Here is a 25,592-nt window from a genome sequence, read left to right on the forward strand (position 1 = left end):
CGGTAATGGTGGAGAGTATACTTCTAATGCGATGAGTAATTTTATTATTTAAAAGGGCATTGTTCATCAAATGACATGTGCTAATACACCCAGCAAAATGGTGTGGCTGAGTGAAAAAATCAACATCTTTTCGAAGTTGTTTGTGCTTCTTTATTGGGAGCCATATGCTACAAGCTGCGTATCTTACAAACAGAACATCATCTAGTACTCTTCAATACCAAACTCCTTCACAGACATTCAGTGGATTCCATAACATTGTCTTCAGCAAGTTTAAAGCCACGCATATTTGGTTGTGTTGCATACACTAAGATTTATCCTCACTAGCGTAGTAAGCTTGATCCAAGCGCATGTAAATGTGTTTTTGTTAGTTATTCGAATACTTAGAAGGGATATAGGTGTTACCATCCACCTACCCAGAATATGTATATTACCGCTGATGTTACTTTCTGTGAGAATAAATATTAGTATTTCTCAGGGGGATGCAGGGGGAAAACTTTATATTTGTAGGGCGCCTTTAGATGTTTCACCCTCAAACAACCGCCAGTGTTGGAATAAACTTTGAATCGTGATGTGGTCTATTTGGAGATTGATGGTCATCCTTTAAATCTCTCATATCCATCCTAGTCCAGTATCTTGAATTTGTTCATTATTTTGGATGGCTGATTTGGGGAAATAAGAAAATTATCCAGGGTTGAAAACTTTAAAGGGAAAATGTGAATTTTGACGAATTTTTCGGGGTGCAAAATTTTAAAGGGAAACAAGTCATCTTCTTCTTCCTCATCTCTTACCACCAACTCGGGCTACCACCACTAACTCCAACTTCGGCCACCACCATTTTTTCTTTGTATTCTTCTCTCCTTCCAATAAAACTACAACCTCTATTTTCTTCCTTCTCTGTATCCTCCCTCTGCATCTTTCTCTCTACTCCTAGCTCTCCGTTTCTCTCTCTACTGTTCCTTCACCGGAAAGTCGAATCATATCTGCCTAGTAGTTTGGGGTTCTCCCGAACATGAATGGTTTGGGAAACCCCCAAACCACTACACTGGTTGGGGATCCCCAACCACTCAATGGTTTGGGGTTTTTACCAAACCAGTGTCGTTTTCCGGCAATTTTTTCGCTAGAAAATGGCTAGATAGTAAGAGAGATAGGGAAGAGAAAGAGAGATGAGAAGGGAGAGAAGACAAGGAAAAAAAGTGAGAAAAACACTTCACTCAAAATGGTTTCCCTTTAACAATTGAAAAAAAATGAATCAATTAAAGTTGACTAATTTTTTAGAAAGCCTTCGCACCCCAGATAATTTTCTTATTTCTCTAAATCAACAACCTTATTTTTCTGGCTTCAAGAAGATGAATTCTCCTCCAGGGGCGGACCCACATTGGGGCCTGTGGGGGCACGTGCCCCCACAATCCAATGTGGGTTCCCTTCAGTAGTAGTAATAGTGTTTTATTATAATTAGATGTAATGCAAATGCTTACAATCGATTGGTGTTGGTCTGGTGGACGGGTAACTAAATGTACACCACTCCCACCCGAGTTCAAATCCCTACAATGACATTTTGTTTTAAACCGTTTTTGCCCCTTTTTTTTTTTTGGTAGAAAGTAAACTCATTTTCGTAGCTACACTTCAATTAATTATAGTTTTGATTATATATTGTTCTTTGTTTATCTCTATTTCCAATTAGTTTTTTTTCCTTACTTTTTTTTCTTCATAAAATTGGTTTCCTCCATGTTTTATATAATTACAACCAAATTATGTTTCAACTATTTTTTCCATATTATTCTTATGTTTTCGTTTTTCTTTTATTTCAAATGTATACATAGCCTCATTGTTTTTCTAAAAGAATGCTCTCTCTTTTCTTAATTTCTTTATGGACGTCAATGGTGGTGATGTTTTTACAAGATATAAATAACTCTCATTCTTTTAACATAATATATATATATATATATTATTTTTATGTAATTGAAATGTATATAAGACCAATTAGCTATATTGAAATTACAATCAACGAGATTCACAAGTTAGCATTGGTCGTTATGGTCGAGAATATCACTATAAAATGTATGAATTACTTATTTGAATGTCAAATAAATACTTTCGGCAATTTACAAATGTTTCTTATAAAGAAGTGTGCCCCCACAAACAAGTTTTTCTGGGTCCGCCACTGTTCTCCTCCAAGTACGGTTCTTCTAGGTGTTGAAGGTGATTTATTGTTTTTTGAGGATCTTGAAAAAGAGTTTCGAGATCGTAAATACATAGGTTATAACTCATCTTCAAACCAATGTTTTACTTTCTTTCGATAATCATATTCATTTGAGATCATGTTTTAGCGTGCAGAAAAAATAGGATTACCATGATCATCATATTAGTCTTTTTTTGTTGTTGAAAACATTAGCTTATTGACTGGTAGGAATAACAACATCTATTGATTGTTTTTCGATTCCTAAGTTTGTGTGTGGTTAATGGAGCTATTAGAATTTTAGAATAAAAATATTTGTCCAATTTCGAGTTTACCCATAAATCCTAAATTCAATGTGTGATTAGTGTTTGTAGTAGTGGTGGTGCCTAGCTTGGTGCTAATTGAACTGTTTTAGAAGGAGAAGGTAAGAGTAGAATCCGTTTCGTCTTCGGTTTTGTCCTGTGAAATTAAAATGTAAGATTCTGGAAGAATGAGAATCACACACAATCTGAACGTATTACAAAGACGGCTACCATCTAAATATCCCTTATGCGGTATGTTAATTTAAGGTGTGGTACATGTTGGATTATTTTCACTAAGCAATACTAATGTTTTATATGATTCATACAAACACATTTTATACAGAAAATAAGGCGGTCAGTTATTTGAAATAAGTATGACCTATTTTATTTCTGGACAACATCATAATATTTAGAGATCAATTTAGGGATCTAACAAGAAATTATTTAGGCATCAAAAATTAACTTTAAGAATTAAACTAAAAACGTAAATCTCTCACCTTTCTTCTCTTACCGTCGGTCGTCGGGCGGGAAGGTAGCTGCTACCGGAGTTCTTCTCTCTTTCCCGTCCTCACTTTCTTCTTCTCTCTCTCATTTCGTCTCCCTTTGCCTCCCGTTCTTTTGTTCTTTACTTTGTCTGGATTCGACAAAGAATATGCATGGACGAAACTCCAAAGCCTGCGTCCGGAAAACCAAACAAAGGAAAACCCTTGTTGGGATTTCCATTCGAAGGAACCCTTTGTATGGAGCTCCAGACGAGAGAGAGATAGAGACGAAAGAGGGTGAGAGAGAGGTACAACAGGGCAGGGCTCACCAAAGATAGTCACCGAACAAGGTGACTGTGACTGCGACTGCGACAAAGAAATAGAATTTGTGGTGGGAAGTTTTAAGCTTTGTGGTTTATTTTTTAATCCCGTAAGAATTGAGCCCTTACTTGTAACTAATCAAATATTGAAGTTATATCTGTTTAATTCAACGAAGAAGGTTTTAAGGGGTGTTAGAGTCAATATCACGGATTGTCCTACGCCTCTATGTAAATACTAAAAGTAAATACCAATGCCCAACGTAGTTAAATTTTAGGTAGCATTAATAAAAGAAATTCTTACATAGAACTAAAATTAAACGATTTATACAGCTTCATGATTTTATACAACTCTATGATCAAAGGGCATCAAATGTCCTTGCTCAATCAACGTTTTGTAGATCTCGATGACAGCCTTCTCATCATATTTTTGATGATGATAATGGGTTTTCCCTAACCCGTATTCAATTGACGAACCACCCGACCCACCACCAAACCCATTAATGAAAATTTTAGAATTTGCAAAACTCACCATCAATTTAACATACTTCTCTCTAACACCCCTTAAAACCTTCTTCGTTGTATTAAACCGATATAACTTCAATTTCGGAGAGATCTTGAATCGCCACCTGAACCGTTTTCTTTTATCCTCTGTTACGTTATTTCTTTTAGAACTACTATTTGTCTTGAAAATGGGGCTTGACGACAGTCGAGGAGATGATGTGGTCGGCTCCAATAGGTCAGAAACACTCATTTCTGTGTTTCTCTCCTGGTGAGACCCATTGATGGGCTCGTAATCTTTTGTTTTCAGATACCTTTTCACCTCCTTGTACAAGCTTACTGAGAGGCCTTCCATCAATGTCTGATACCTCTTCTTCTTCCTATGCCTTCTGATCTGTTTTTAGGGAGAGAGTGTTTTAGAGAGAGAGAGGGAGAAATGGGTTGTATGGATTAATAAGGAAGAAATAGTTGGAGTAAAATAGAGTACTAGTAATGGGTTGGTACCAGTAAGACAATGGCATTTAATAGTTAGACGAAGACTGCCACCACGGATATCCTGGGGGACTTTGTCTAATGAAGAAGCATTTAATGGAGTAAACTATAATAGTTGACTATAAAGGAAGCAATCAATAAGGACCGTTGGATTGATGACTTGCGTGGATGGATAAGGGTCCGTTTGGTTTTTTTTAGTAATTTGTTTTTTCTTTCATTTAGATTTAGATAGTAGTAGTAGTGGGGAAATCGTGCTTACCCACTTTGTAGCTATTGAGCTAGTAATTCAAAGGGTTCATTTTAATTTCACCCAATTTGGGACCAACTCAGATTTAAGAAAGAGGATCGAGGTTGCATGCTTGCAGCAAACGTGAAGGTTACCTCAACTACTCTCAGCTTGAGTTGTTACCAAGTTGATTTCTACTTTAGGTCTCGGGGTTTGAGACACGATTATTTTCCAAAAAAATATTCATTAGAATTTTTCAGGGTTAATTTAATAATAAGAAGAAGATTGAATGGTCAATTATTTTGTTGCAATTACAATATTTAATAAATTTATACGTGGCTTATCTTGGCTTGCAAAGAACGTAGATGAATATGATTTAGTTGGACGTTGTAGTGACCTGGTTGACTTGGATGAATTTATCTTGGATGAATTTATCCTTGTCAAATTCGTATAAGGAAGACTTTCTTTTTTTCGTATAAGGAAGACTTTCTTTAAAAGGTTAAGTACTAGTAGCTAGATTCTTTTAAACCCCCTGCCCTTTGTGTTAATTTTATTTCAAAACCTTAATAAACCGATTGAAAGAGTTATTTGTGCAGTGATTTTTTAGGGATGATGCATTGCCATGGAGTTTATCACAAATGCAAACGACAGGGTCCATGCAAATGAAATGAAGACCGTAATTGACATATTGAAGATGTTATATGTGACTAGGATTAAGATTTTCTCTAAAGATAGGGGACCCCCTAGGAAACCCGTCAAAAACTAGGAGCCCATATGGACAATAACAGAAAAAAAAACTAGCAGATGATGAACAACCCTAACACCACCACCGACCATTGTCACCGAAGTTTTCGACCACCACGATCACTCTTATTTCCAACTATCTCGCTCTCTATATTTTCCGCTCTCAGCTGATAACAAAGGGAGCTTTCTGATGTCGCCAGCCAAACCCTCGTTTGATGGTTCGCTCGAAACACTTAGAGAGGCTATGGAACCATCTTTGACTTTGAGGATAGTGAGAGTACATAGAGATGAAAGAGCGGAAAGAGATAATAAAGGTGGTAGCGAAGATGAAGACAGATTTTCCGTGTGTATGTTAAACGAAATCTAAATTTAGGGTATGTGTCATTATTCAAATGGGGCCAAATAGAAATAGTAAATCATTTGTGCTGATAACATTTTGTGATAAGTTATTAGGTGCTCATAACTATAGCTTGAGAGAGTTAGGATGTTCACATTGTAGTGCCTTTAGTCTTCCTTACATGTTATATACATCTTGTTGATTCCATGGAATGTCAATCTCTCTGTCTCTCTCATGGCCTCATGGGCATATATAAAGGTTTTTTAATCTTTCTTTTTGTCTATTTATTTGGGAAATAGGAACAATTTTTGTACACAAAAGAGACTTATATATTCCTACAAGTTAAACCATAGAACTTCTATACTTACTAAATTTGAATGTTGAGACTCCAGATTTTCTTCCAAGTAATATATTACTCAAAATCGACATCTCTTTACGTCGAAGAATAGAAAATATGATTTGAGCTATCTTAGAAACTTCGTGTGGTGGGTCCAAACTTATAACTTTAGCACGTTGTCTACCAAACATACTATTGTCTTTTTCTTATGTTTATTTTTGTATGGTGGGACCTAAACTTGTCCTCTTTAACACACTTTTTTCCACCTCGAGTGTCACCTATCTAGTCCAAATATTTATATAGTGGGTGAGTTGGGATATCATCCTTCTATTATAGATGTCAATTTTGTTATTATGAAACTCCAATCTTTCATTCCTTTGATAATCCAATTTGACAAATCGGCTAATCTATTATGCTTAGGAGCTAAAAGAATCCAAAAGAGGTAAGACAAGTGCCATCACATGAAAAGATTAGTGCTAAGATGGACTATCCTAATTATCATACTTTTGTGACATCATAAATACGAAGTATTTTTTATTGTTAAGGTTGCAGATCAATAACTTTTTAATGGCTTGGTTTGCGAATCAATCTCTCTAGCATCTCCTCCTTCAAATATAAAAATTCTCGATCTATATATAAAAAATTTAATTATTATGCAAGTAACACGATTTGGTTTTGAAACACGGATGAAATTAAAAGATTTTCACCAGTACTATAGGTCCAAAAAAGTTTTTCGAACACAACTCAATTGATGATGTGCATGCTATTTTCACTCTCATGCATGCTATGTTATCACTCGAGCCATACTGCTGACACGACACTTTCGGGCATATATACTTTTCTAAGATCTTTCTCTTCCATAATTTCACTACATGGTTAGAAGCTTTGATGTATAAATATAGGATGGAATTTATTTATTTCTTTATTTATTTAACCTTTTGTTAAAAAGAAGGTTGAAATTATGATGACTTTCTCTTGATCACACAAATGGGCCCACCCGAATGACTAAAACAAGGAAGCCAGCCTTGCACCAAATCGGGTCGGGTTTATGGTCTCAAATAGTATTTGGGGTCAGAAAATTTGTAGTTGAACAAAGACATCCAATTTGACCGCTAGATGAACGAACAGTAAGTCGTAGCAGTCAAATATCTGACCCAATCTGACGGACTAGGTCTACTTACAGCTAAATACTTTCTTCCACGTGGTAAAAAGTGTACTTCCCTCGAAACTTCCATCCACTCACTCCCAAACTGTACTGTGTTGGATCAGTCATAATACCCAATCCCAACCTTCCGATTAAAACTATCTTCCACGTGTCACGTAAGTGATGGAGAATCTAATTTAGTACTTATGATAATACAATAGTATATCACAACCTAATTCATACCTTCAAATAGACACCCCCTTTTTCACTTTTCACACTAAAACTTGTTAGTTGTTACTTTGACCCTGTACTACTTTTTTATTTTTATTTTTTGAGAAACTGACTCCAAATCTAATTTAGTCGATTTAGTCGTTATAAGGCATTGATACATAATGAAGGTATGATGACTGATGAGCACGGCAACTGTTTAATTTAAATGAAAGAAGCTTAAAATCCGACAAATTTAATTGTATTATTTACTATTAGAGTCCTTACTATTATTGCTTAAATTACTTGAGAAAAATTTTGATGGCAAACAACTTCCACCAAGACTCGATCTCACGGCCTCACGGGTTTAAGAGGTGTAACCGCTGCACCAAAAGGTGGTGGACAACTTTGTACTATTGTTAACCTCCTTCATATGAGATACCTGCAAAAGTGGTCGATTAAGCTCACCCGTACCTAAGTAGAAGAAATAAAAGGGGAAATATATCTCTCTTACCAAAGAAGGTGACGGAAACTTTAATCTCTTAGACTAACATTTGAAAGGAATGACTACTATCCTCAAAATGTCCGATCAAAATTAATATCAAAGGTTCAGTCACTTAAATTAGATCACCGCATGGGGCTATGGTGAGGAATATTTATCAACCACAATTCAAAAAATATATTTATCAACCGTTAAACATCATCTTAAGAGCCCTGAAGGCGTCTAATCTCTACATTTACTTTATTTATACTCAAATTCTATAAATCGTAGATTTTCACTACAAATCTATGACCTACAAGGTGTCTAGCAGCCACTACACAAAAATAATGTCTAATCTAATTTTATTTGAATTTGTCATAAACACAAATCAATACACGATAAATTTTTCCTTCATTAAATTTGTGATATTCAAATTTTGTGAGAAGAGTGCACTCTTTTTTTTTTTTTTTTTTTTATGAGCGAGTGCACTCTTGATCTCCCATTGGAGCAAGATCACATGTACATCATTATTCTTTACCAAAAGTAACGTACATTCTCATCCATCTCCCCTCTTTTCTCTATCATTCATTTCTCATTCTCTCTCTACAACTTCATCTTATTTACACTCACTCCTCCACTCCCTCTACTCTCTCTCTCTCTCTCTCTCTCTCTCTTTTACTCACTACTGAGTCACTTTTGTTCTTTGGGTCTTCAAAAGGGTTCTAAAGGAAATCCACTTTCTCTCTCTCTCTAAAAATGGGGAATCCTTTACAAACTTTACTCTCTCTCTTCCTAATCCTCATGATCTTCTCATTTTTGAATTCATCAGCAACAACTCTAACTGCAACAAGGAAAGAACAAATTGAATGTACAATGTGTGACGCATGTGAAAACCCATGTCAACCTATTCTCTCACCACCACCACCACCACCGCCGACTCCATCACCACCACCACCGGCTACCTCTTCCTCAGACTGCCCACCTCCACCTTCTCAAACAAACAATCCTCCTTACTTATACTCATCTCCTCCCCCACCAGCATCATCTTCAGTTCCACCTTACTTATACTCATCTCCTCCACCACCAGGTCAAGCCATCGGAGGACTAGTTAAACCACCGCCCGGTGACAGTTACTACCCAGGTCCGCCACCACCAAATCCAATTGTTCCTTACTTTCCATTTTATTATCATACACCTCCTCCATCTACTCAATTTATGTCAAACTCCATTAAAATCACCATCAATAATTCCTCCATTATTTACTCTGTAATTTCTTTTCTCTCTCTTACTTTCCTCCTCTGTTTAAGTAATTAGATGAATAATTTCAGTAGATTTACAGATCCCCATGGGATTTCCCCAGATACCCTTTCTTCTATACTTGAAGATGAACAAACAAAATGGTAATTAAAGAAGAATTGAAGAACAAGGGAAGAAGATTTGTGGGTCAAATCAATCCGTTAAGAAAAGATCAAGATGAAGAATTAATTATTAAAAGTGTACTATTATTATTTACTCTCATCTTATTATTGTTGTTGTAATAATAGATTAAGGCACTAGTGATCTGTAATTTTTCTGATAATGATTTGTTCTTCTATAGTGTTATTTATAAGAATTAGTGAAAAAATTTGAAGAAATTCAATTGAGATGTTCAATTTTTTCTTTCAATAGTTTATAACTAACTGTATACTTTATTAAACCAAAGAAAAAAAGAAAGTAGTAAGTATATCTTTTATTGGGTAGTGACTGGTGGTGGTGATGGTGGTGAGATTGATCATTAATTGGATAGAAAGTTGTGCAGTAAATTGAATCCGATGCTAGAGTGTCGGCCCACCAGCCAAATGCTATGTAAAGTTTAATTACTATAAAACTACTATGCATTTTCACCCCAACTCAAGTTGGATCTTAGAGCAAGTCCAATGTGGTTGGCGTTGGACTCTCAAATTTGTTCATGTTTTCACCCGTATTGAAGTGAGATGTTAGAGTAAGTCCAATGTGGGTGGAGTTGGACTTCCAAAAGATTTGTGAGCCAGCCTCGGGCCCATTGGACTCCAACCGAGGAGTCTTAAGGCTGAGAGCCCCACCCTCCTAGGTTCCCAAAATGTGACTGTTGGGAGTTTCCCCCGTCACATTTAGAGTAGATCTCTTAGGAAACTATCCCATTTTTTTTAATCTATAGTTAGTTACAAATTGAAATCAAAACCCACACACGTGAACAATTTGGATTTGAGAGTCCAACATTAGAGTTAAAAAGTTCTGGAACTCTTAAATTCAGAGACTCCCAGAACTCACAGGCTCCCAAAATTGGGATTGTGAACCCTACATCACACATGTTCTATAACATACAAATTTTTGGAAGTAGACCCGAGCTCGTGTATTGCACATCTTGTTCTTAAACAAAAGAGATGCCCAAGTTCCACTAAAGAATTGTTTAGCAATAAAAAGGTTCAAAATAGTTATTAATACTTGTCGTTAGAAAATAAAAGAACTAAACCTTGGGGAAAAAAGATAAGGCTTTCTAAAAAGAAGGCCATACCTTTTGCACCAATTATTGACGTTGTTGGCAAATCTTATCATCTCTATCTTAACCTCAAATGTTGTATCTTAGTGATGGGGTACAAAAATATTTTGTTTATTTCTTTCTCTCTAAATTTTCTAGCAACTCAAACTATTACTAAGCAGAAGATAGTAATTATAAGATAGTAACTGACTAACAATTTAGCAATATCAATGGAGCTTTTCTTATGTGTAGCAGTAGTCATACGTAAAAGTTTTGATTTTTCATATGACTATTTTAACAAACAAAAAGAATAAGAAAAACTATAACGAAAGTTCCGATAAAAAAGAGTACCAATAAGATAAAGGCAGAAGATACGAATGGTCCCATTTGATGGGCCTTTCACTCCCATACCCTTTGTGCAGCTCATCCATGGGCGCCTAACTCTCATCCATGGGCCTCATGTAAGTCACCATGGGCCTCTCTCTCTCATCCCTGGGCCGGTCTACCGTCAATGGGCCCTCTTTTGTTGGAATTCTTCATTGGCACCAATAAAAAGTACAGACATAACACAAATAGGAATTCCACATATATCAAACTATTTGTATAGAATCAATCAAGTAATGGAGATTGCCACACGAGAAATATTATTTCTCGTATTGTCTTACTCAGACTTCGACTCAGAAGCTAATAGCTATATTCAAGTCATAATAATTGTTTCATCAATGCATTGAATAAGATTCTGAGCCGAAGTCTAAGTTACAGTATCCCTCCTCTAGTCAACTTCATCAATACATTTCATATTTCCTTTCCACCCACACACCCAACACAAAATCAAAAACAACAACAAATGAACCCTAACTAACCGAAAAACCAATTAAATACTATGTTAGCAAAACCAAGGATTCATATCTCTCTATCTCTCTTGGTCAATCCTTTTAGGGTTCTTTTACTTCCCCACCCTTCCTTTTTTTTGTCTTTCAAACACAAACAGCACCACAAGAGAGAGCCATTAGTAGCACAGCAGCTTCTTCTTCCTCACCCAAATTCCTCTGTCTCTCCATTAATGATCTCTGCAACAAAACTTCCCTCCCAAGAGTATGAAATCTTACCTTCAATGACACCCCACCATTCTTACTATTACCACTACTACTGCTTCTCTCTTTCTTCTCAGTTACCATCATTCCTTTCTTAATACCCAAAATAGCTCTTCTCTTCTTTCTCTGTCTGATCCCACAAGCATTACAGAGTGACTGAAAATACAGAGAAAATTAAAACCCAATATACAAAATTGAAATCAGAACAAGTAAAGAATTCGAAAATGGAGATTTAAGTTTACCTTAGGACCAGCTGGTCCACCTCTCCATAAAGGGGTTTTGGTGGTTTGACAATCAGTACAACTTCTCATACTTTTATTATTCATCTCTTCAGACCCAGATCCCTGAATCAAAAGAAGATCATTAATCAGTTAAAATTCGAATAATTGATTAAGGTTTCATACTTGATGATGATGATCACTTACCCTTTGACTTAAATCCATCATTTAATCAGAAAAAGTACTAAAGATCTAAAAGAAACCCAGAATGATTGATGAATTATTAGACTCTGTAAATCGAAAAAGAACACATCTTTCCTCTTGAATCAAATTTGAAATGGCCAAAAGAACAGAGACTCTATATCTAGTTGAGAGAAACAACAAAGATTTGATTCAAATAGAGAGAGAGAGAGAAGGGGTTAAGATTTGGGTTGGAGGGAGTGGAAGAGCAGAGTGAAAGTAGAAGGAATTTGGGCAACTGAATAAATAAACTGACGTGCAGAGAGAGAGAGAGAATGAGCCGACAGATGAACAAAACTGGTTAGAGCATAGTGTATTCCTTTCTGGTTAGGGCATATGGCATTTGAATGCCCTCCGATTTACCTAATTTCTCAAAACAACCCATTCTCTTTCAAGTACACCCCCAACTTACCCCTTTTGAAGTTTTAAATTTCATCACAAGGACACCAATACCTAACCCTAAAGCTTTTGTAAAGACCAAATTGCCCTCATTATTAGAAAATGTTTTGGTATCCTCTCAAACTTAATTGCCAGAAACACCCAAAAGAAAAAGGCCGGGAAACGGCTCTTTCTTTTAAAAAATGTGCATGTTTTTAAATGATTCTAATTAGGTAAAAGTTAATATTATTGGTCGACTAATCTTCTATTTGAAAATGGTAAGATTTGCACGACGATTACAAGAGATATACATGTGACCACTCAACTAAAATGAACTTCACTTGTTCATTGCTCGATACAGAAAATGAGCTTTCATGGGCCAAAATTGATCTACTAATATTTCGTACGGTTTCTGATTTTTTGTAAAAGATCGTAAGAGTACATATATTTTCTACTTTACCATAAGTAAATGCTCTATCAACTCTCTATTCGACTACTTTAAGATAAACTATCGGATCATTAGCTCTTGATAATCCCTAAACTAACATACATTATAACAAACCAGTGGTATTCCATATCACAAGTAGCTCTTGGAAAACCACACTTAGAAGATTATATAAAACTAATTTGTAGGGCTAATTGCAGATTAAAATATAGATAGATAATTCAAACACTAAAGATACCAACAAAAACCAAAAGGTGTGGTGTTTGAGGTCCTTGTGTGGGCAAATATACAAGTGGTTATGAGATAGAGAGAGTAAACACATGCAAGAAGAAATAATAGAAAAATAAAGAAGTAAGATGGTAGAAGAAGAGACAAAATCCAGATAGATTATTATTTTCTCATTCACTATTACAGAAAGGAGGGAAAAGGAAAGATCAAAAAAGGGGCATATGTTTTGTCCTAGAACCCTAATTGAATGGCGACAGACATAAAATGCTCTTGAAGTTAGACTTTAGAAATGGACCACCTCCTCTAACAAAATATTTTCAACCTTAGAGCGCTCCCCTCTCTCTCTACTTTCGTATGAGAAAAAATACCATGGGAGTAAGAAAAAACCAGCTTTAGTGAGAAATGGATTGTCGTGATTCGTACTTTCGAATTCGATCAACTAAATAACGAATTACGACAAGCCACATAAGGTATATCTTTAAATTCACCTAACTTTTTTTAGTTCTCTTCGTATAATTAAGTCTTGTGCTTCATATATAAGTCCGAAAATAAATTATTAATGAAACACTAGCTATAATTTCAATTTTTTCTGGCGAGCTCTTCGGAGAAATATGAAAAAAAATTCAAAGCAGAAAATTTTAGAGAAGAATTGTAAATTGTGACAAATTTTCTGAAGTGCAAAATTTTAAAATTCTAAAGGAAAATAAGACATTTTGTTCCTCATCTCTTGCCACCAACTCCGGTCACCGCCACCATCGTCATTTTTCTCTTTTTTTTTCTGTCCTTCCATCACCACCTCATTTATCTTTCTCTCTTCTCCTCCCTATCCTCTTCTCTATCTTTCCTCAATTCTTCTCTCTATATCAAATCCGGAGAAGGAGATAAGAGGCACACGAAAGAAGAGTACACACCGAAGCCTCAAAATACAATTTTTGAGGGAGTTAAAGAGATCTTGAGTAAAAGGCAGCCAAACTCCATTTGGAGATCACGGGCAGATATTCTTAAAAAAAAAACATCATTTTGTAGAAGCCCTAAAAAAGATTTTATAGGACCCTCTCATTTTTGTTAAAAGCACCCCTCCCCTCCTCAATGATTATTTATCAAGTGAAATGGTTCACGGGGAGTTAAGAAAATTGAGGAGGCCTTATAAAACTTCCAAAAGTGAATAGCACCTTATTTTACCTTCATGGTTACCTCTAACCCTAGTACCAATCATTTTTGTCAACCCCTTCTGTCGATGTTCTGTTTTGTAGCCACAAAATTGTAACTCTTTGTATTTTCCCCAACAACAAGGCTACACAACCCGCCTCATGAGACTCCCACTTGAACCGCATGTGAGAAAAACAAGAATTTTTCTCTCCACGTGACTGGATATGTGAGAGGAGAGAGAAACAAGGGTTTCTCTCCCATGCGGTTCAAGTGGGAGTCCCACAAGGTGGGTTGAGTATACTTTTTGTTTCCCCAAACCAATGCAGTTTGAAGGGACTTTTCCTTTTTGCTAGAACAGCTAAAGAGAAAAGAGGGGAGGAAAGAGGGGGGAGAAGAGAGAAACATGGAGCAAGAGAAGAGAAGGAAGGAAGAGAGATAAATAATGGCGGTAATCAGGGACAGATCCAAGATTTGGACTTAGGGGTGCAAAGTTATACACCAAAAGGAGAAAAATTGTAAACACAATAATTAGCGAGAGAAAAATTATCAATAGACCCAAAATTTGCCTAAACTACCCCAACAACCACTACGCTACCATGGACCTCCTCCCATGCCTAAACTACCCCAACAACCGTTACCGTGCCAATATCCTTCCTCATATTATAGAAAAACGGGCGGAGCCAGGGAGCGGCCGAGCCCACCTCACACCCCCTGGCAGTGATGGTAGTCAAAGGTGATGGACGAAGGAGAAGAAAGATTGAAAAGAAAATTAAAGACTACCGTAAATGGTCATTCACTCCGAATCTTGTATCCTCTAACCTTGTTTCCGCGTCCAATTAGAAAATAAATTGGACCATTTTTATAGTCTTTACACTCCGAATCTTGTATCCTCTGACCTTTTTTCTTCCTTTCATTTCAAGCAAATCACGATATTCGAAGAAATCATGGTTCAAATTAAAATTGTACGAATATAGTAAGATTAATGTTCTTTCCTTTCAAACCATTCCAAAACAGCATATGTTTTTCACCCTTTTAAGGGAAAAATCCGAACCAAACTCACGAAATCACAAAACCTTCAGATATAATAAAAGTAAAACAACCTTCTTTCCCCTATCTTCCTTTCACAGTAGACGCTTCAAAAACTAAACTGTTCCATATATAATAAGACTGCTACTACTAGTGCCAAGAAAAAAAATAATTAAAGAAACCTGGGACTCAGATTCCACCTTGCTCAAAAACTCATCTTCCCCAAATGTAGAGCTCTCTGCTACATGAGTTTTCTCCTTGAAGAATACCTTCTTACCAAAGCGATCCTAACATCCACCTTGGAGACAGACTCTTACCGACTGAACCGACAACACAAACAAGACGCTCAAGACTCAAACTGGTGGGTTCAACTGCTCAGACCAAAATCCTGCAAGAAATAAAATATGCTAAGACCTTCTATCTACATTCATATAATATAATTAACACTAACGATTTGGGAGTGGTATTTATCTACCTGTTACTTTCAGCTGAAGTTGAATCCACCAGAAGGAACTGGTGGTTCATTCCCTCCGAAGTGGAACCCAGTTTGGGCCGAAGCATCACCAGGAGGCAATGGCTCATCATCTTCTTCTAACCAGTAAGTTTCGAGAATCTTCACTGCCTTCTCGTAAATCTCGGTATTGTCATGGCTCTGTAGGTTTTCTATTTTCTCTAACCCCTCGGCATCATCGATCAATTGAGCGTAGATGTTAACACCATCAGTATTTCCCAAGTTCTTCTCAGCTTCGCCAACTTTCAAGATATTCTCTAAACCTTCTAAACAAACTGTAACAATTCTTGGATCAGGGCAGATAAGGAGATCACACAGTGGCTTGATACAGCCCTGGTCCACTAAAAACCTGTGATCCAGCAACAAAGTGCACCATTTTTATAGAAATGCACAATATACACAAAGAAAAAGAGATGAGAAAAACTGGAAATAGAAAGTATACTTGATTTGTTCATGGGCACCACCAGAGGTAGCATTTGAGATTGCCCATGCAGCTTCTTTCTTGATATCAAATTCAGCAGTTTGAAGCAGGTGGACAAGAGGGCTTATGATACCAGCATCAATTACAGACTGTAATTTATAAAGTTAGAAGCATTATAAGTTTGTATTCATAAATTCGACTCGCGCTCGGAAAGTAATATTCAAAAAGAACCAACAAGCACCATGGCAGTCAGAATGAAGAGCAAGTCCTCAAAATCACAAAATTTAAGAACAGAAGTACACAAAAATATACAATAAGAAATTACCTGTATCTGGTCCTTGTTTCCAGCTGTAATGTTTGAAATGGTCCAGCAAGCTTCCTTCTTAATGCTCTTCTTGTGATTGCTCGCAAGTAAAGTCACGAGGCAAGGCAAAGCTTGATGGTTGATAACAAACTAGAAAAACGGAAGAATAAACTAATTAGCCAAGACACAAGCATTACAGATCGTGATGGGAACACATAACATGCATCCACGTGCCATGAAATTCATAGAGAACAATAAGGATTCAGTTTGGATTTCTGTAGCAAACGTAACACGCTCTCCTCCCCCAATATAAGCTATAAAAGGAATTAATGAAATGCTTTTGAGATATATTTCCTAAATCTTAACTCAAAGTATCATTGTGAATATTAGACTTCCATGATGCTTATATGTGGGGGGGCTTGACAAACATTTGCATTAAAGACTTAAGAGTTACGGATCAGTATAATCAGATACCAATGCAAGGAAGATATAAAACAATGTAAACGAAGTACGGAACATCGATACCTGAGTCTGGTGATCATCTCCAGTTACAATGTTCCCAACTGTGCGGAGGGCTGGAATGAGCACCGTGGGAGATGGGTGCCTGGGAGAAAGCATTCATTTTCTTATTTCAAGATACAAATAAGATGAGGGGCAGAAGTGAAAACAAAAATAAGTAAGACAAAATTAAAATCTAGGACTTACATTAAAAGCTCAACGAGCCTAGGGCAGACACCAGCTTCAATAACAGCTTGGATTTTGTCATTTGTACCATCAGACAAATATGAGAGTGCCCAGCAAGCATCTGTCAGGACTTCCTCGTCGTTGGTGTGAATTAGACGCTCAAGAGCTGGAAGTGCAGGCCTCGTCTGTTTAATCAACGATAAAAACAAGGTCATGATAACAGTTTTAGAATAGGATTAAGGGAAAAAATATAGTAAAATATCTACGCTGCTACTCAAAATATAACCTGCTCAAATGGAGGCTGAGGTTTGCCCCTGCAGAAGTTTGATAGAGTCCATGTGGCATTTCTCAACATAGAAAGTTTGGCATGTTCGTTCAATTGCGCAAGCAATGGAAGCAAAGCCCCTTCTCTAAGAACAAGATCACGACATCGTGGGGAGTCACCAGCAACATTTCCTAGTGCCCAGACAGCCTACAAATTAGAAACAAGCCCATCAACGGTCAAAAGTAGTAGAAATTTGCCAATCAATTTTTCCATGGCCTTAGAAAGTGCTGGGGTAAAAATAGGACATGATTAGACATAAAACAATGAATATATGAATCATTATTTAATATGTATGTACCTGCTCACGAACATCATCACTTGGAGAACCAAGAAGTTTGACAAAGATAGGGACTGCCCCATGGTCAATTACAACCTTGGTGTTATCAGATGTTCCAGACGCGATGTTCGTAAGCGCCCATGCAGCTTCAAACTATTCAAATGGATGGGTTAGAATATAAGAATATCAAGATGAATCAAGAACCAAACTTTCAAGTAACTAATAGTATTAGACTCATCCCTCCTCACCTGAAGCTGTGGATAATCTTCTCTCATGAGGAACTCAACAAAACGAGGAACAACACCAGATTGAATAACTTCCTCAATCGGAGGGCTACGTTCTGATTTTAAATCAAAAGTTTGGTAACTTCAAACGATTAGAAAACGAACGGATCAAAAATTACTAAATGCCCCCAAAAGATAGTAATCAATACCTATTGAAAGCAGTTTTCGGAACTGGGTAGTAGCTTCAAGCTGCAACTCTCTATCTTCTGACCAAACCCCAGCAACCATAGAAGGAAGACTTTCTAACTATAAAGCCAAACAAGTAAAATACTAAGTTAAAGTATGCATTTTTCTTCCACTAACAAAACCAACACAGTTTACAATTCAACTTCAAATCAAAACTACAACTGAATCAAAGCAAAATCTTGAAATTGGATGAAAAATTAAACCTTTTTCTCAGCGGTGGTTCCCTGAATCGAAGTTGGAAACTGCTGCGGTTGCATACCTTCTCTTCTCTTCTTCATCAAACTTTCTTCTCTTTTATTCTTTCGGATCTCAACCATGTTATCTTCTCTTCTTCTTCTTCCCTCATCGGCATCAACAGCAACTTTATATCGGTTCCTTCGAACCTCAGTTCTGGCGTTCGGTCGGAGAGACATGGTTGTTTGATTGAATAAACCCTAGAATCACTCACTGGAGAAGTAAAATAACAGTTCACAGATCAAATTAAAGATATTAATGGTAACAATTGATCCGATTAGAAACCCTAATTAAAGGATCGAACACGTACCAGTTGATAGAGTGAGGCTGGTTGAGTTCGGGAAGAAGTTGAGAAGAAGTGAAGCGCGTAAGCAAACGAGGGTTTGTGTTTGGTTTCGAAATGGGGTTAAAGATTAAAATCAGCCGACACAATTGGAGCTGATTGTTGGTAATATTTACGAAAGTTGCCACTCCATTTGATCAGCGGTCAATATTGGTCTTCGTGTAAGAAACTTGATTTTTTAAATGAGTGAAAAACCCAAAAATCTAGACCCTAATAGGAAAAAAACCCACTCAAAAATAATAATGTCAAAAAAACCCATTTTCTGAACATTTTTCAAAATGTTCACAACATACGTAATTATGTTGTTAACAAGACAACATAATTTTTCATAATTCCATTTTTACCCTTATATGTTGACAACATATATCATTGTGTTGTTATAAAATGTTGACAATATCTATAATAATGTCCCGACTTATTATAAAATGTTGGGGTCATATATAATTATGTTCTTAACAACATATATAATGTATTAGTCAAGATATTATTTGTTCGTTAACGGATTTGTTAAATACAACGGATAATATGCATAACATTTTAATTTTTGTAAAAGGCAAATAAAAAAATGCTTTAGTCTTTATATTTATGTCGAAAGCAAAACAAAAAATGCGGAAACCATTTATTTTTTCACAAGACAAATCAAAAAATGTTGTAGCCAAAATGTTTGTGTTAGTTTGTCTATGTAAAATGGAAAAGAAAAAAATGCGAAATATTTTGGCAAAACAATGTCTAAGCAAAAACGAATTTGTTCAAAAATTTACAAATTGTTGAGACAAACTAAGATTTGGTCAGAAATTTACAAAATTGTCGAGAGCAAACCAAGAATTGTTCAGAAATGTTCAAAATTGTTTTTGACGTTGATTTGGGCGGAAAATTTCATTTTGGAGGGTAAAATTGTATTTTTACCTACTGGGTTTTTTTCCTCATTATTATTTGGTATTGGGCCTGATTCTCTTTAACTTCCTCATTTTGGGCCTTATAATTACCGGCCCGTTGGCTTTAGGTCTCTTTGTTCTTAGTTTAGATTAGACGGTTATCGTGCTTATTACATCTTCATGCTGCATCAATGCCTTGTAACGACTAAAGTCTATCGTAGTCGGATTCTCAAAAAAAGAAATGGACTACACTATATATTAGTCACGCCTCTGGTATTATGCTTGGCGCCCTGGCCATAATCTCCGAATTCTGGTTCAATTCTGGTTGAATCTCGACCGAGAAACACTTTCTCTCACAAACGTATGTCCCATTCACGCACCCCCGTCGGGTTTATGGTCGGGCATAGAATCAATATTCTATGATTCAACTCATGTTCTACATGCGAAAATAAAATGCGATTATCGAAAACTAGCGCTGAATCTAAAATCTTTTCGGGTGGATTTACAATATATGTTGGACTTGTCAATCAAATAATTTAGGATACGATTAGTCTCTACTTCTTTTAACAAAAACAAAACGATTAGTCTCTACTAATTATTTTTTTGACTATGTCAAACATTATAGTTAGATTATGAGATTAGTAGAAATTACATTACAGGATTTTCATTCTTGATAGTCGCTTTTTATTGCTATGCGGGCAAACATGACAAAATGTCCACGTGAAAATGCGAGGTTAACGTTCTAATTAAGTATTCTAATTTTGAGTCGTCGAAAATCTGATAATATCGTAAACAAATGAATTTTCACAATAGATTTTCTCATACGAGATTGTCTCATTTACCTGAATCCTTGTCTGATTAAGAATTGTGGTGGTTATTTTCTTTTCAATTTTACAGATGTGAATTAGGAAGAGAACAGATGAGAGAGAAAAGAGACAGTAAATTTCCATGAGAGAGTTACAAGGTTCCTCATAAACAAAAGGAAACCACCTGTTTTCTATCTCCAAAATTCAAAATACATCTTTACTACAAAGAAAGACCGGTAAACTGTAAGATTTCTATAGAATTTGAACCTGTTGATAATACCTCTCTGAGTCAGCACCTGAAAATGGCTCTCTATAAGAACCCAAGCCCACCATCTTCTCCATTCAAATCATCATCTTCCACCATTGAACAATCAGCACCATCATGTCCAAATTGTCTACAGCATTGCAGAGAACAATCTCTTCGTTTCCGAGGGAACTCAAACCCATCTTTAACTCTTCTCTCTTTTAACTTTCCAAAGTTTTCATGACCACTTCCATTTGTAAATCTATGTATCATACTATCTGAATCTTCAACTTCTGGTAGAGTCAATGTATGTGATGGACTACCGTAATGAATATCAGATCCACCATGGGTGGTAGGTCTAGGCATAAACGCCTTAATCCGAGATAACACCATTGAAATCTGATCACAAGCAAACTCCAGTCTATCCTCACTTTCAACTGATTCTGCCAATAACGACGACACCATGGTTTGAAGTACTTGAAATCTATCTTCATGCTCACTTGTAGTAGATATTGAGTGGTAGGGTTTTCTCAAAAACGAGTTGGAACAACGCCAACGATTGGGTAAGTATCGGTCTGGAATGTGGAAACAGTTATTTGTTGATAGGATTCGAAGGAGGTGTCTACAAAGAATTCCGGAGAATTCAAATTGATGGCAACTACAGCTAATGAGTTCTTCTGAAGGAACCCAAATCACTTTCCATCCTCCTTCTGCCTGAGTATGGTGTCTTACGAGGAAACAACCTTCTTCGATCTCGAATGATGCATATTGTGGTGCCGAAACTAGCTCTTCTTGTAGCTTAGAGAAGGCATAAGGTGTAAAAACTGTAGCAGAATGTGATTCAATTGGTGAACCTGTTTTAAGCGAGACTTTGCCGAGCTTCCATTGCCTTTTTTGTTTCTCCCCGGCTTGATCTCTATATTCGACAATATGAGCTGCCTACAAAATGGTTGAGGAAATTCAACAACAATTTTTCATGATTTGAACAAAATAGACAAATAATTAGTAATTTAGTTAATAATCGGTATACTTGCTCGACGAAACGGTCCAGTTGAGACTGTGCACTAAGAAATCGTTGGATAAAAGTATTTATCATTTCTGGTTGGAAAGAACTCGTCATTCCAGCAAAGAAATAACATCTCAAGAACGGTAAAGCCCAGTATGTCCGCAGCGCATGTAAACTTATAATGTGCTTATTTCCGTTGAGTCCATAAGAATTGATCATCTTCCTCCATTCCACTTCAAAATCATCCACCATGTCCAAATTATATAGCCGATGAAACTCACATTTCCAACTATCATATTGTGACCCGAGAAGTGCTGAAAACCACTCCGAGAACTTCGCAATAATGTGCCAAATGCAAAACGCGTGTTTTGAATCAGGCATCTCAATAGCAATTGCGTCTTTGAGCCACATGTTTTGATCTGTCAAAATCGTTTGTGGAGGCTTTCCTTTGACGAAACTCAAAAAGGTCTGTAAGAGACAAAGAATATGATTAATCTGTTCCAACATTCTATGTTATTAGAGCTTAGCAACCTACTAGTAACCTAATAAGCATGAATATATTCTCTGATAAAACCTAATATTGTTTCTAGTTAAAAGTTTTAGCTTTTGATTCTAAATCATTCATGTCATCGAGAAAAGAAGTTATTTAATAGCTAAATACTCCAAACAGATAAGTGGTTAAGACATGAACTAATTATACGAACGACAGTGGAGTTGGGTTCGTCATGCAACACTTTTTACCTTTAATGCCCAGGAAAATGATTGCATATTCTCGTCCCTGAGGAGCACACACCCAAAAAAGCAATTCATGCCATGATTATCCACACCAACCCAGATCCCAAGAAGCATATCATAGGCCTCCAATCGATGAGTTGTGTCGAAAACCACAACATCCCCGTAATCTTCATAAGATCGAATTGACGAACTGTAAGACCAGGCAATATGCTCCAACCTGTTATTTGAGTCTATCTTAAATTCATACTTGAAGTTAGGATCATCATCTTGGACTCGTTTACACATTGATAGAAGGTCAATAGCATCATTGTCGCGATCAACATTTCTGAATGACTGCAAAAGGTTCCTCACATCTATTTCCGTAAATGGCAAGCATCCTAACTTAACACCTTTCTCTAACTCCATCAGTCTTAGCATTTGCCGAACTGACATCCCAGCTTTAGCAAACATGCATATCCGACTCTTGTCGTCAGCAGATAAGGTACAATAAGCAGGAAGCAAATGAACTTCATTCAATTTCAAGAGTTCATGGTTATGAGTATTACTAAATCCTGTTATTCGCCATTCAGGGACATCAAAATCTGCCCTTCGAACAATTCTCATATAAGCTGGACACCCACACCGTGATGATCTCCGATTTCTTTGTAGCTTCCCGTCATCCGATGGCTTCATCTGTGGATACCCACCACGATGACAAGTGAAATCTCGCCTAGTAATCCCCCTACCAACCCCATCTTTCCCTCGAGTTCTATGTCGTCTAATTGAAAACCCACATTGTTTAGCAAAACTACAATAAAATTCATAAGCAGCATCTTGAGAAACAAATCTCTGTCCAATAGCTGGAACAAGATTTACAGATGTCTGGTGCAATAAAATCGTCTCTTCGGGCATCTCTTCAATGGTTCCAATATTGTTCGGCGACAAATCTGTCTCGTTATCAGATGCTTCTAATACTAAACTTGTTCCTCCAGACATTATAATATAGATTGACAAACAATGGGTTTATAATCCCTACAAGAATGTGCAAGATTAAGAAGTGATTAAGTAAATCAATTAATCAACTCAACATAATCCAACCTATAATCTTATTAACCATTAAAACAAGACTGAATTTTGAAACATCATATGAATTAATCTGAACCTAAATAACTTGATTCATGAGCTAATTTGAAAAAAAAATGGCTTACTTAAATGAACTCTTTATTCTACGACCATATGGTACAAACAGATACGTATTCATATAGAAATCAATATAATCTTGATTTGGGTAAGTTCATAATCAATCCAATATGAAATCTAACTTCAATTAAAACCATAAAAATCATTACCTGAAATTCGGCGGCAAGAAAACTGAAGGGGAAATCGATAAAAGGAGCTGACTGATTACGGAATGAAATGGAAACCCTAGAAAGGTTGATGCAATCTGTTCGAAGAGATTAAAAAAGGGGGATTTAAGAAGATGGTAGTAGATGATACAAATTTGATGACGGGATGGAACTGTGCATTGAGGTTGATGATAGAGAGAGCAGAGAGAAAGAGGAAACAGGCGGGTAGATTTGGAAGAGAGGAGTAATGCGCATCAATGGAGAATGATAACGATTTCTACGAGGGTTGAACTATCTTACGCCTAGAGGATATAAGATCGGAGGTGTTATTAACAACCGTTCGATCTAATGGGACTTGTTTCCTCCCATTTGGTTATTTACGGGCCTGCGGGCCGGTACACTCGAAATAAATGATATCTTTATTTTGTATCATTCGGATCCGATTTATCCGAATTTAATTATGATCCTTGACATTTTGTGCATACTAAAGTGCACCATGGGAGTATGTGAGATGACATTGACATCATACCAATCTACAAGTGTTTATTTCATGCTATTTATCCTATGGAATGATTTCAGTTTGGAACTTTAAGGTAAGTGTTGCGTCGATGCAGTTAGAGTATTATACAGTCGTCAATTGACGAAGATCTTTGTTGTTTTTCCTTTGGGTATTGACTACGATTGTTACCGAAGTATTGGTATATTAATACGATGTGATAATCATGGTAACTGTCGAATTTAAACTTTAAAGAAACTAAAGACCTACAAAACTACTGGTCTAAAGCCCATTTAAGTATTTTATTTATACTCAAATTCAATAATTCTGAATTTAAAATTTTACGAGATCGAACCTGAAACGCCCGTATTGCAGAATAGTCACTTTATTTATACCCAAATTTAATAATTCTTAATTTGCAATGCCAAATGGTGCATGATTTGAGTATGTGAGATGACATTGACATCGTACCAATCTATAAGTGTTTATTTGATGATAGTTATCATGGACAATGATATAAGTTTTGGCCTTAGCTCAAGAGGCAAGTAATGTGGCCATGCGTGCACAATAGATCATAATATTGTTGATAATGACACCGGTCTGGGTTCTTTTTAAGAATCAAACATACTATTTTGTCGCGGATAAAACTTTAGGGGGAAATCTTTTTTTATCCTATGTGGCTCGAAAGATATTAGGATCATCTTATCTATTGTGTTAGATACTCACAGATAAGTTTTTATTATTTGACGTAAATATAGTTCGCCATTTATGAAAACTAAGTAAATACAATAATTTGTATGTATTGATACACTCGTAGAGTGTTTTTTCTTTTGTTGAACTGAACCATCTCCATCCCCCAAAATAGAACCTCATCTCAGACCAACCCGTCAACTTTATATATCTTCGTGGCAAGGTGTAAATGTTACACGAGGCACAAGAGTTTGTTTGCTTACCCAAGTAGGATGACGTTGGGAATAAATATCCACTGGGGCCAATTCCATCTATTTTTCCATCCGAACAAAGGCCCAAATAAATTAGATTCTGCAATTTGTAAAATAATTCTACAAAGATGAAAGATAAAATGTGATTTTAACAGGACCCAATATCTCTAGAAGGCCTGCAAACTTGTCCAAATTTACCACAACCCGGAGAAGAGAGATGCAGCTAGTGTTGTTAGAAAGGCCGGGGCGGCCCGTTCCGTACAGGCCCGGCCCGACCCGGCCAGTTAGGATACCGGGCCAGGTTAGCCCGGGTCTGTTGGCGGTCCCGGGCTGGGCCTATAGTTTTGGACCGGCGGGCCATAACCGGCCCGGAAAGAACCCGGATTTCAGCCCGGCCCCGCAGGCCGTTGAGACGGGCCGGGTTATCCGGCCCGGCCCGTCTCAACGGTCAGATTTCAATTTTTTTTTTTTTTTTTTAAACCAAGTACAAAAACGGCTAGTTGGGGGTTTTTACCATTTTTACCCCCCAACTAGCCGTTTTCTAGTTATTGGGGGGGGGGGGGGGGTAAAAGGT

The 25,592-nt window shown here is 36.7% G+C and overlaps 4 protein-coding genes across 4 annotated transcripts; 1 reads left to right on the forward strand and 3 right to left on the reverse strand.

Annotated features, from left to right (window-relative positions):
• Positions 1–8,276: 8,276 nt before the first annotated feature.
• Positions 8,277–9,380, forward strand: LOC147551395 (uncharacterized). The gene has a single exon (XM_086670674.1). It carries the CDS (start codon positions 8,503–8,505, stop codon positions 9,058–9,060), a length of 558 nt encoding a protein of 185 aa, XP_086526800.1. The 5' UTR covers positions 8,277–8,502; the 3' UTR covers positions 9,061–9,380.
• Positions 9,381–10,807: 1,427 nt separating this feature from the next.
• LOC147551396 (GATA transcription factor 15-like) lies at positions 10,808–12,256 on the reverse strand. Its single transcript, XM_086670675.1, has 3 exons — positions 11,763–12,256; positions 11,580–11,681; positions 10,808–11,493 (listed from the first exon to the last, which is right to left on the reverse strand). Exons 1-3 carry the CDS (start codon positions 11,781–11,783, stop codon positions 11,221–11,223), a joined length of 396 nt encoding a protein of 131 aa, XP_086526801.1. The 5' UTR covers positions 11,784–12,256; the 3' UTR covers positions 10,808–11,220.
• Positions 12,257–14,969: 2,713 nt separating this feature from the next.
• LOC147551397 (importin subunit alpha-1-like) lies at positions 14,970–18,713 on the reverse strand. Its single transcript, XM_086666136.1, has 12 exons — positions 18,558–18,713; positions 18,217–18,460; positions 17,977–18,073; positions 17,792–17,883; positions 17,565–17,696; positions 17,228–17,413; positions 16,963–17,126; positions 16,783–16,861; positions 16,279–16,407; positions 15,975–16,102; positions 15,497–15,881; positions 14,970–15,409 (listed from the first exon to the last, which is right to left on the reverse strand). Exons 2-11 carry the CDS (start codon positions 18,424–18,426, stop codon positions 15,506–15,508), a joined length of 1,593 nt encoding a protein of 530 aa, XP_086522262.1. The 5' UTR covers positions 18,427–18,460; positions 18,558–18,713; the 3' UTR covers positions 14,970–15,409; positions 15,497–15,505.
• A 1,672-nt stretch (positions 18,714–20,385) lies between these two features.
• On the reverse strand, positions 20,386–24,041 carry LOC147551398 (protein FAR1-RELATED SEQUENCE 11-like). The gene is made up of 4 exons (XM_086669419.1): positions 23,585–24,041; positions 22,263–23,267; positions 21,546–21,989; positions 20,386–21,454 (listed from the first exon to the last, which is right to left on the reverse strand). The coding sequence occupies exons 2-4, from the start codon at positions 23,229–23,231 to the stop codon at positions 20,582–20,584; spliced, it is 2,286 nt and encodes a 761-aa protein (XP_086525545.1). The 5' UTR covers positions 23,232–23,267; positions 23,585–24,041; the 3' UTR covers positions 20,386–20,581.
• Between the last annotated feature and the right edge of the window lie 1,551 nt (positions 24,042–25,592).

Source organism: Eschscholzia californica, unplaced genomic scaffold (genome assembly GCF_041429995.1).
Source record: "Eschscholzia californica isolate CP2 unplaced genomic scaffold, dmEscCali1.0.p SCAF_3, whole genome shotgun sequence".
Lineage (NCBI taxonomy): Eukaryota > Viridiplantae > Streptophyta > Magnoliopsida > Ranunculales > Papaveraceae > Eschscholzia > Eschscholzia californica.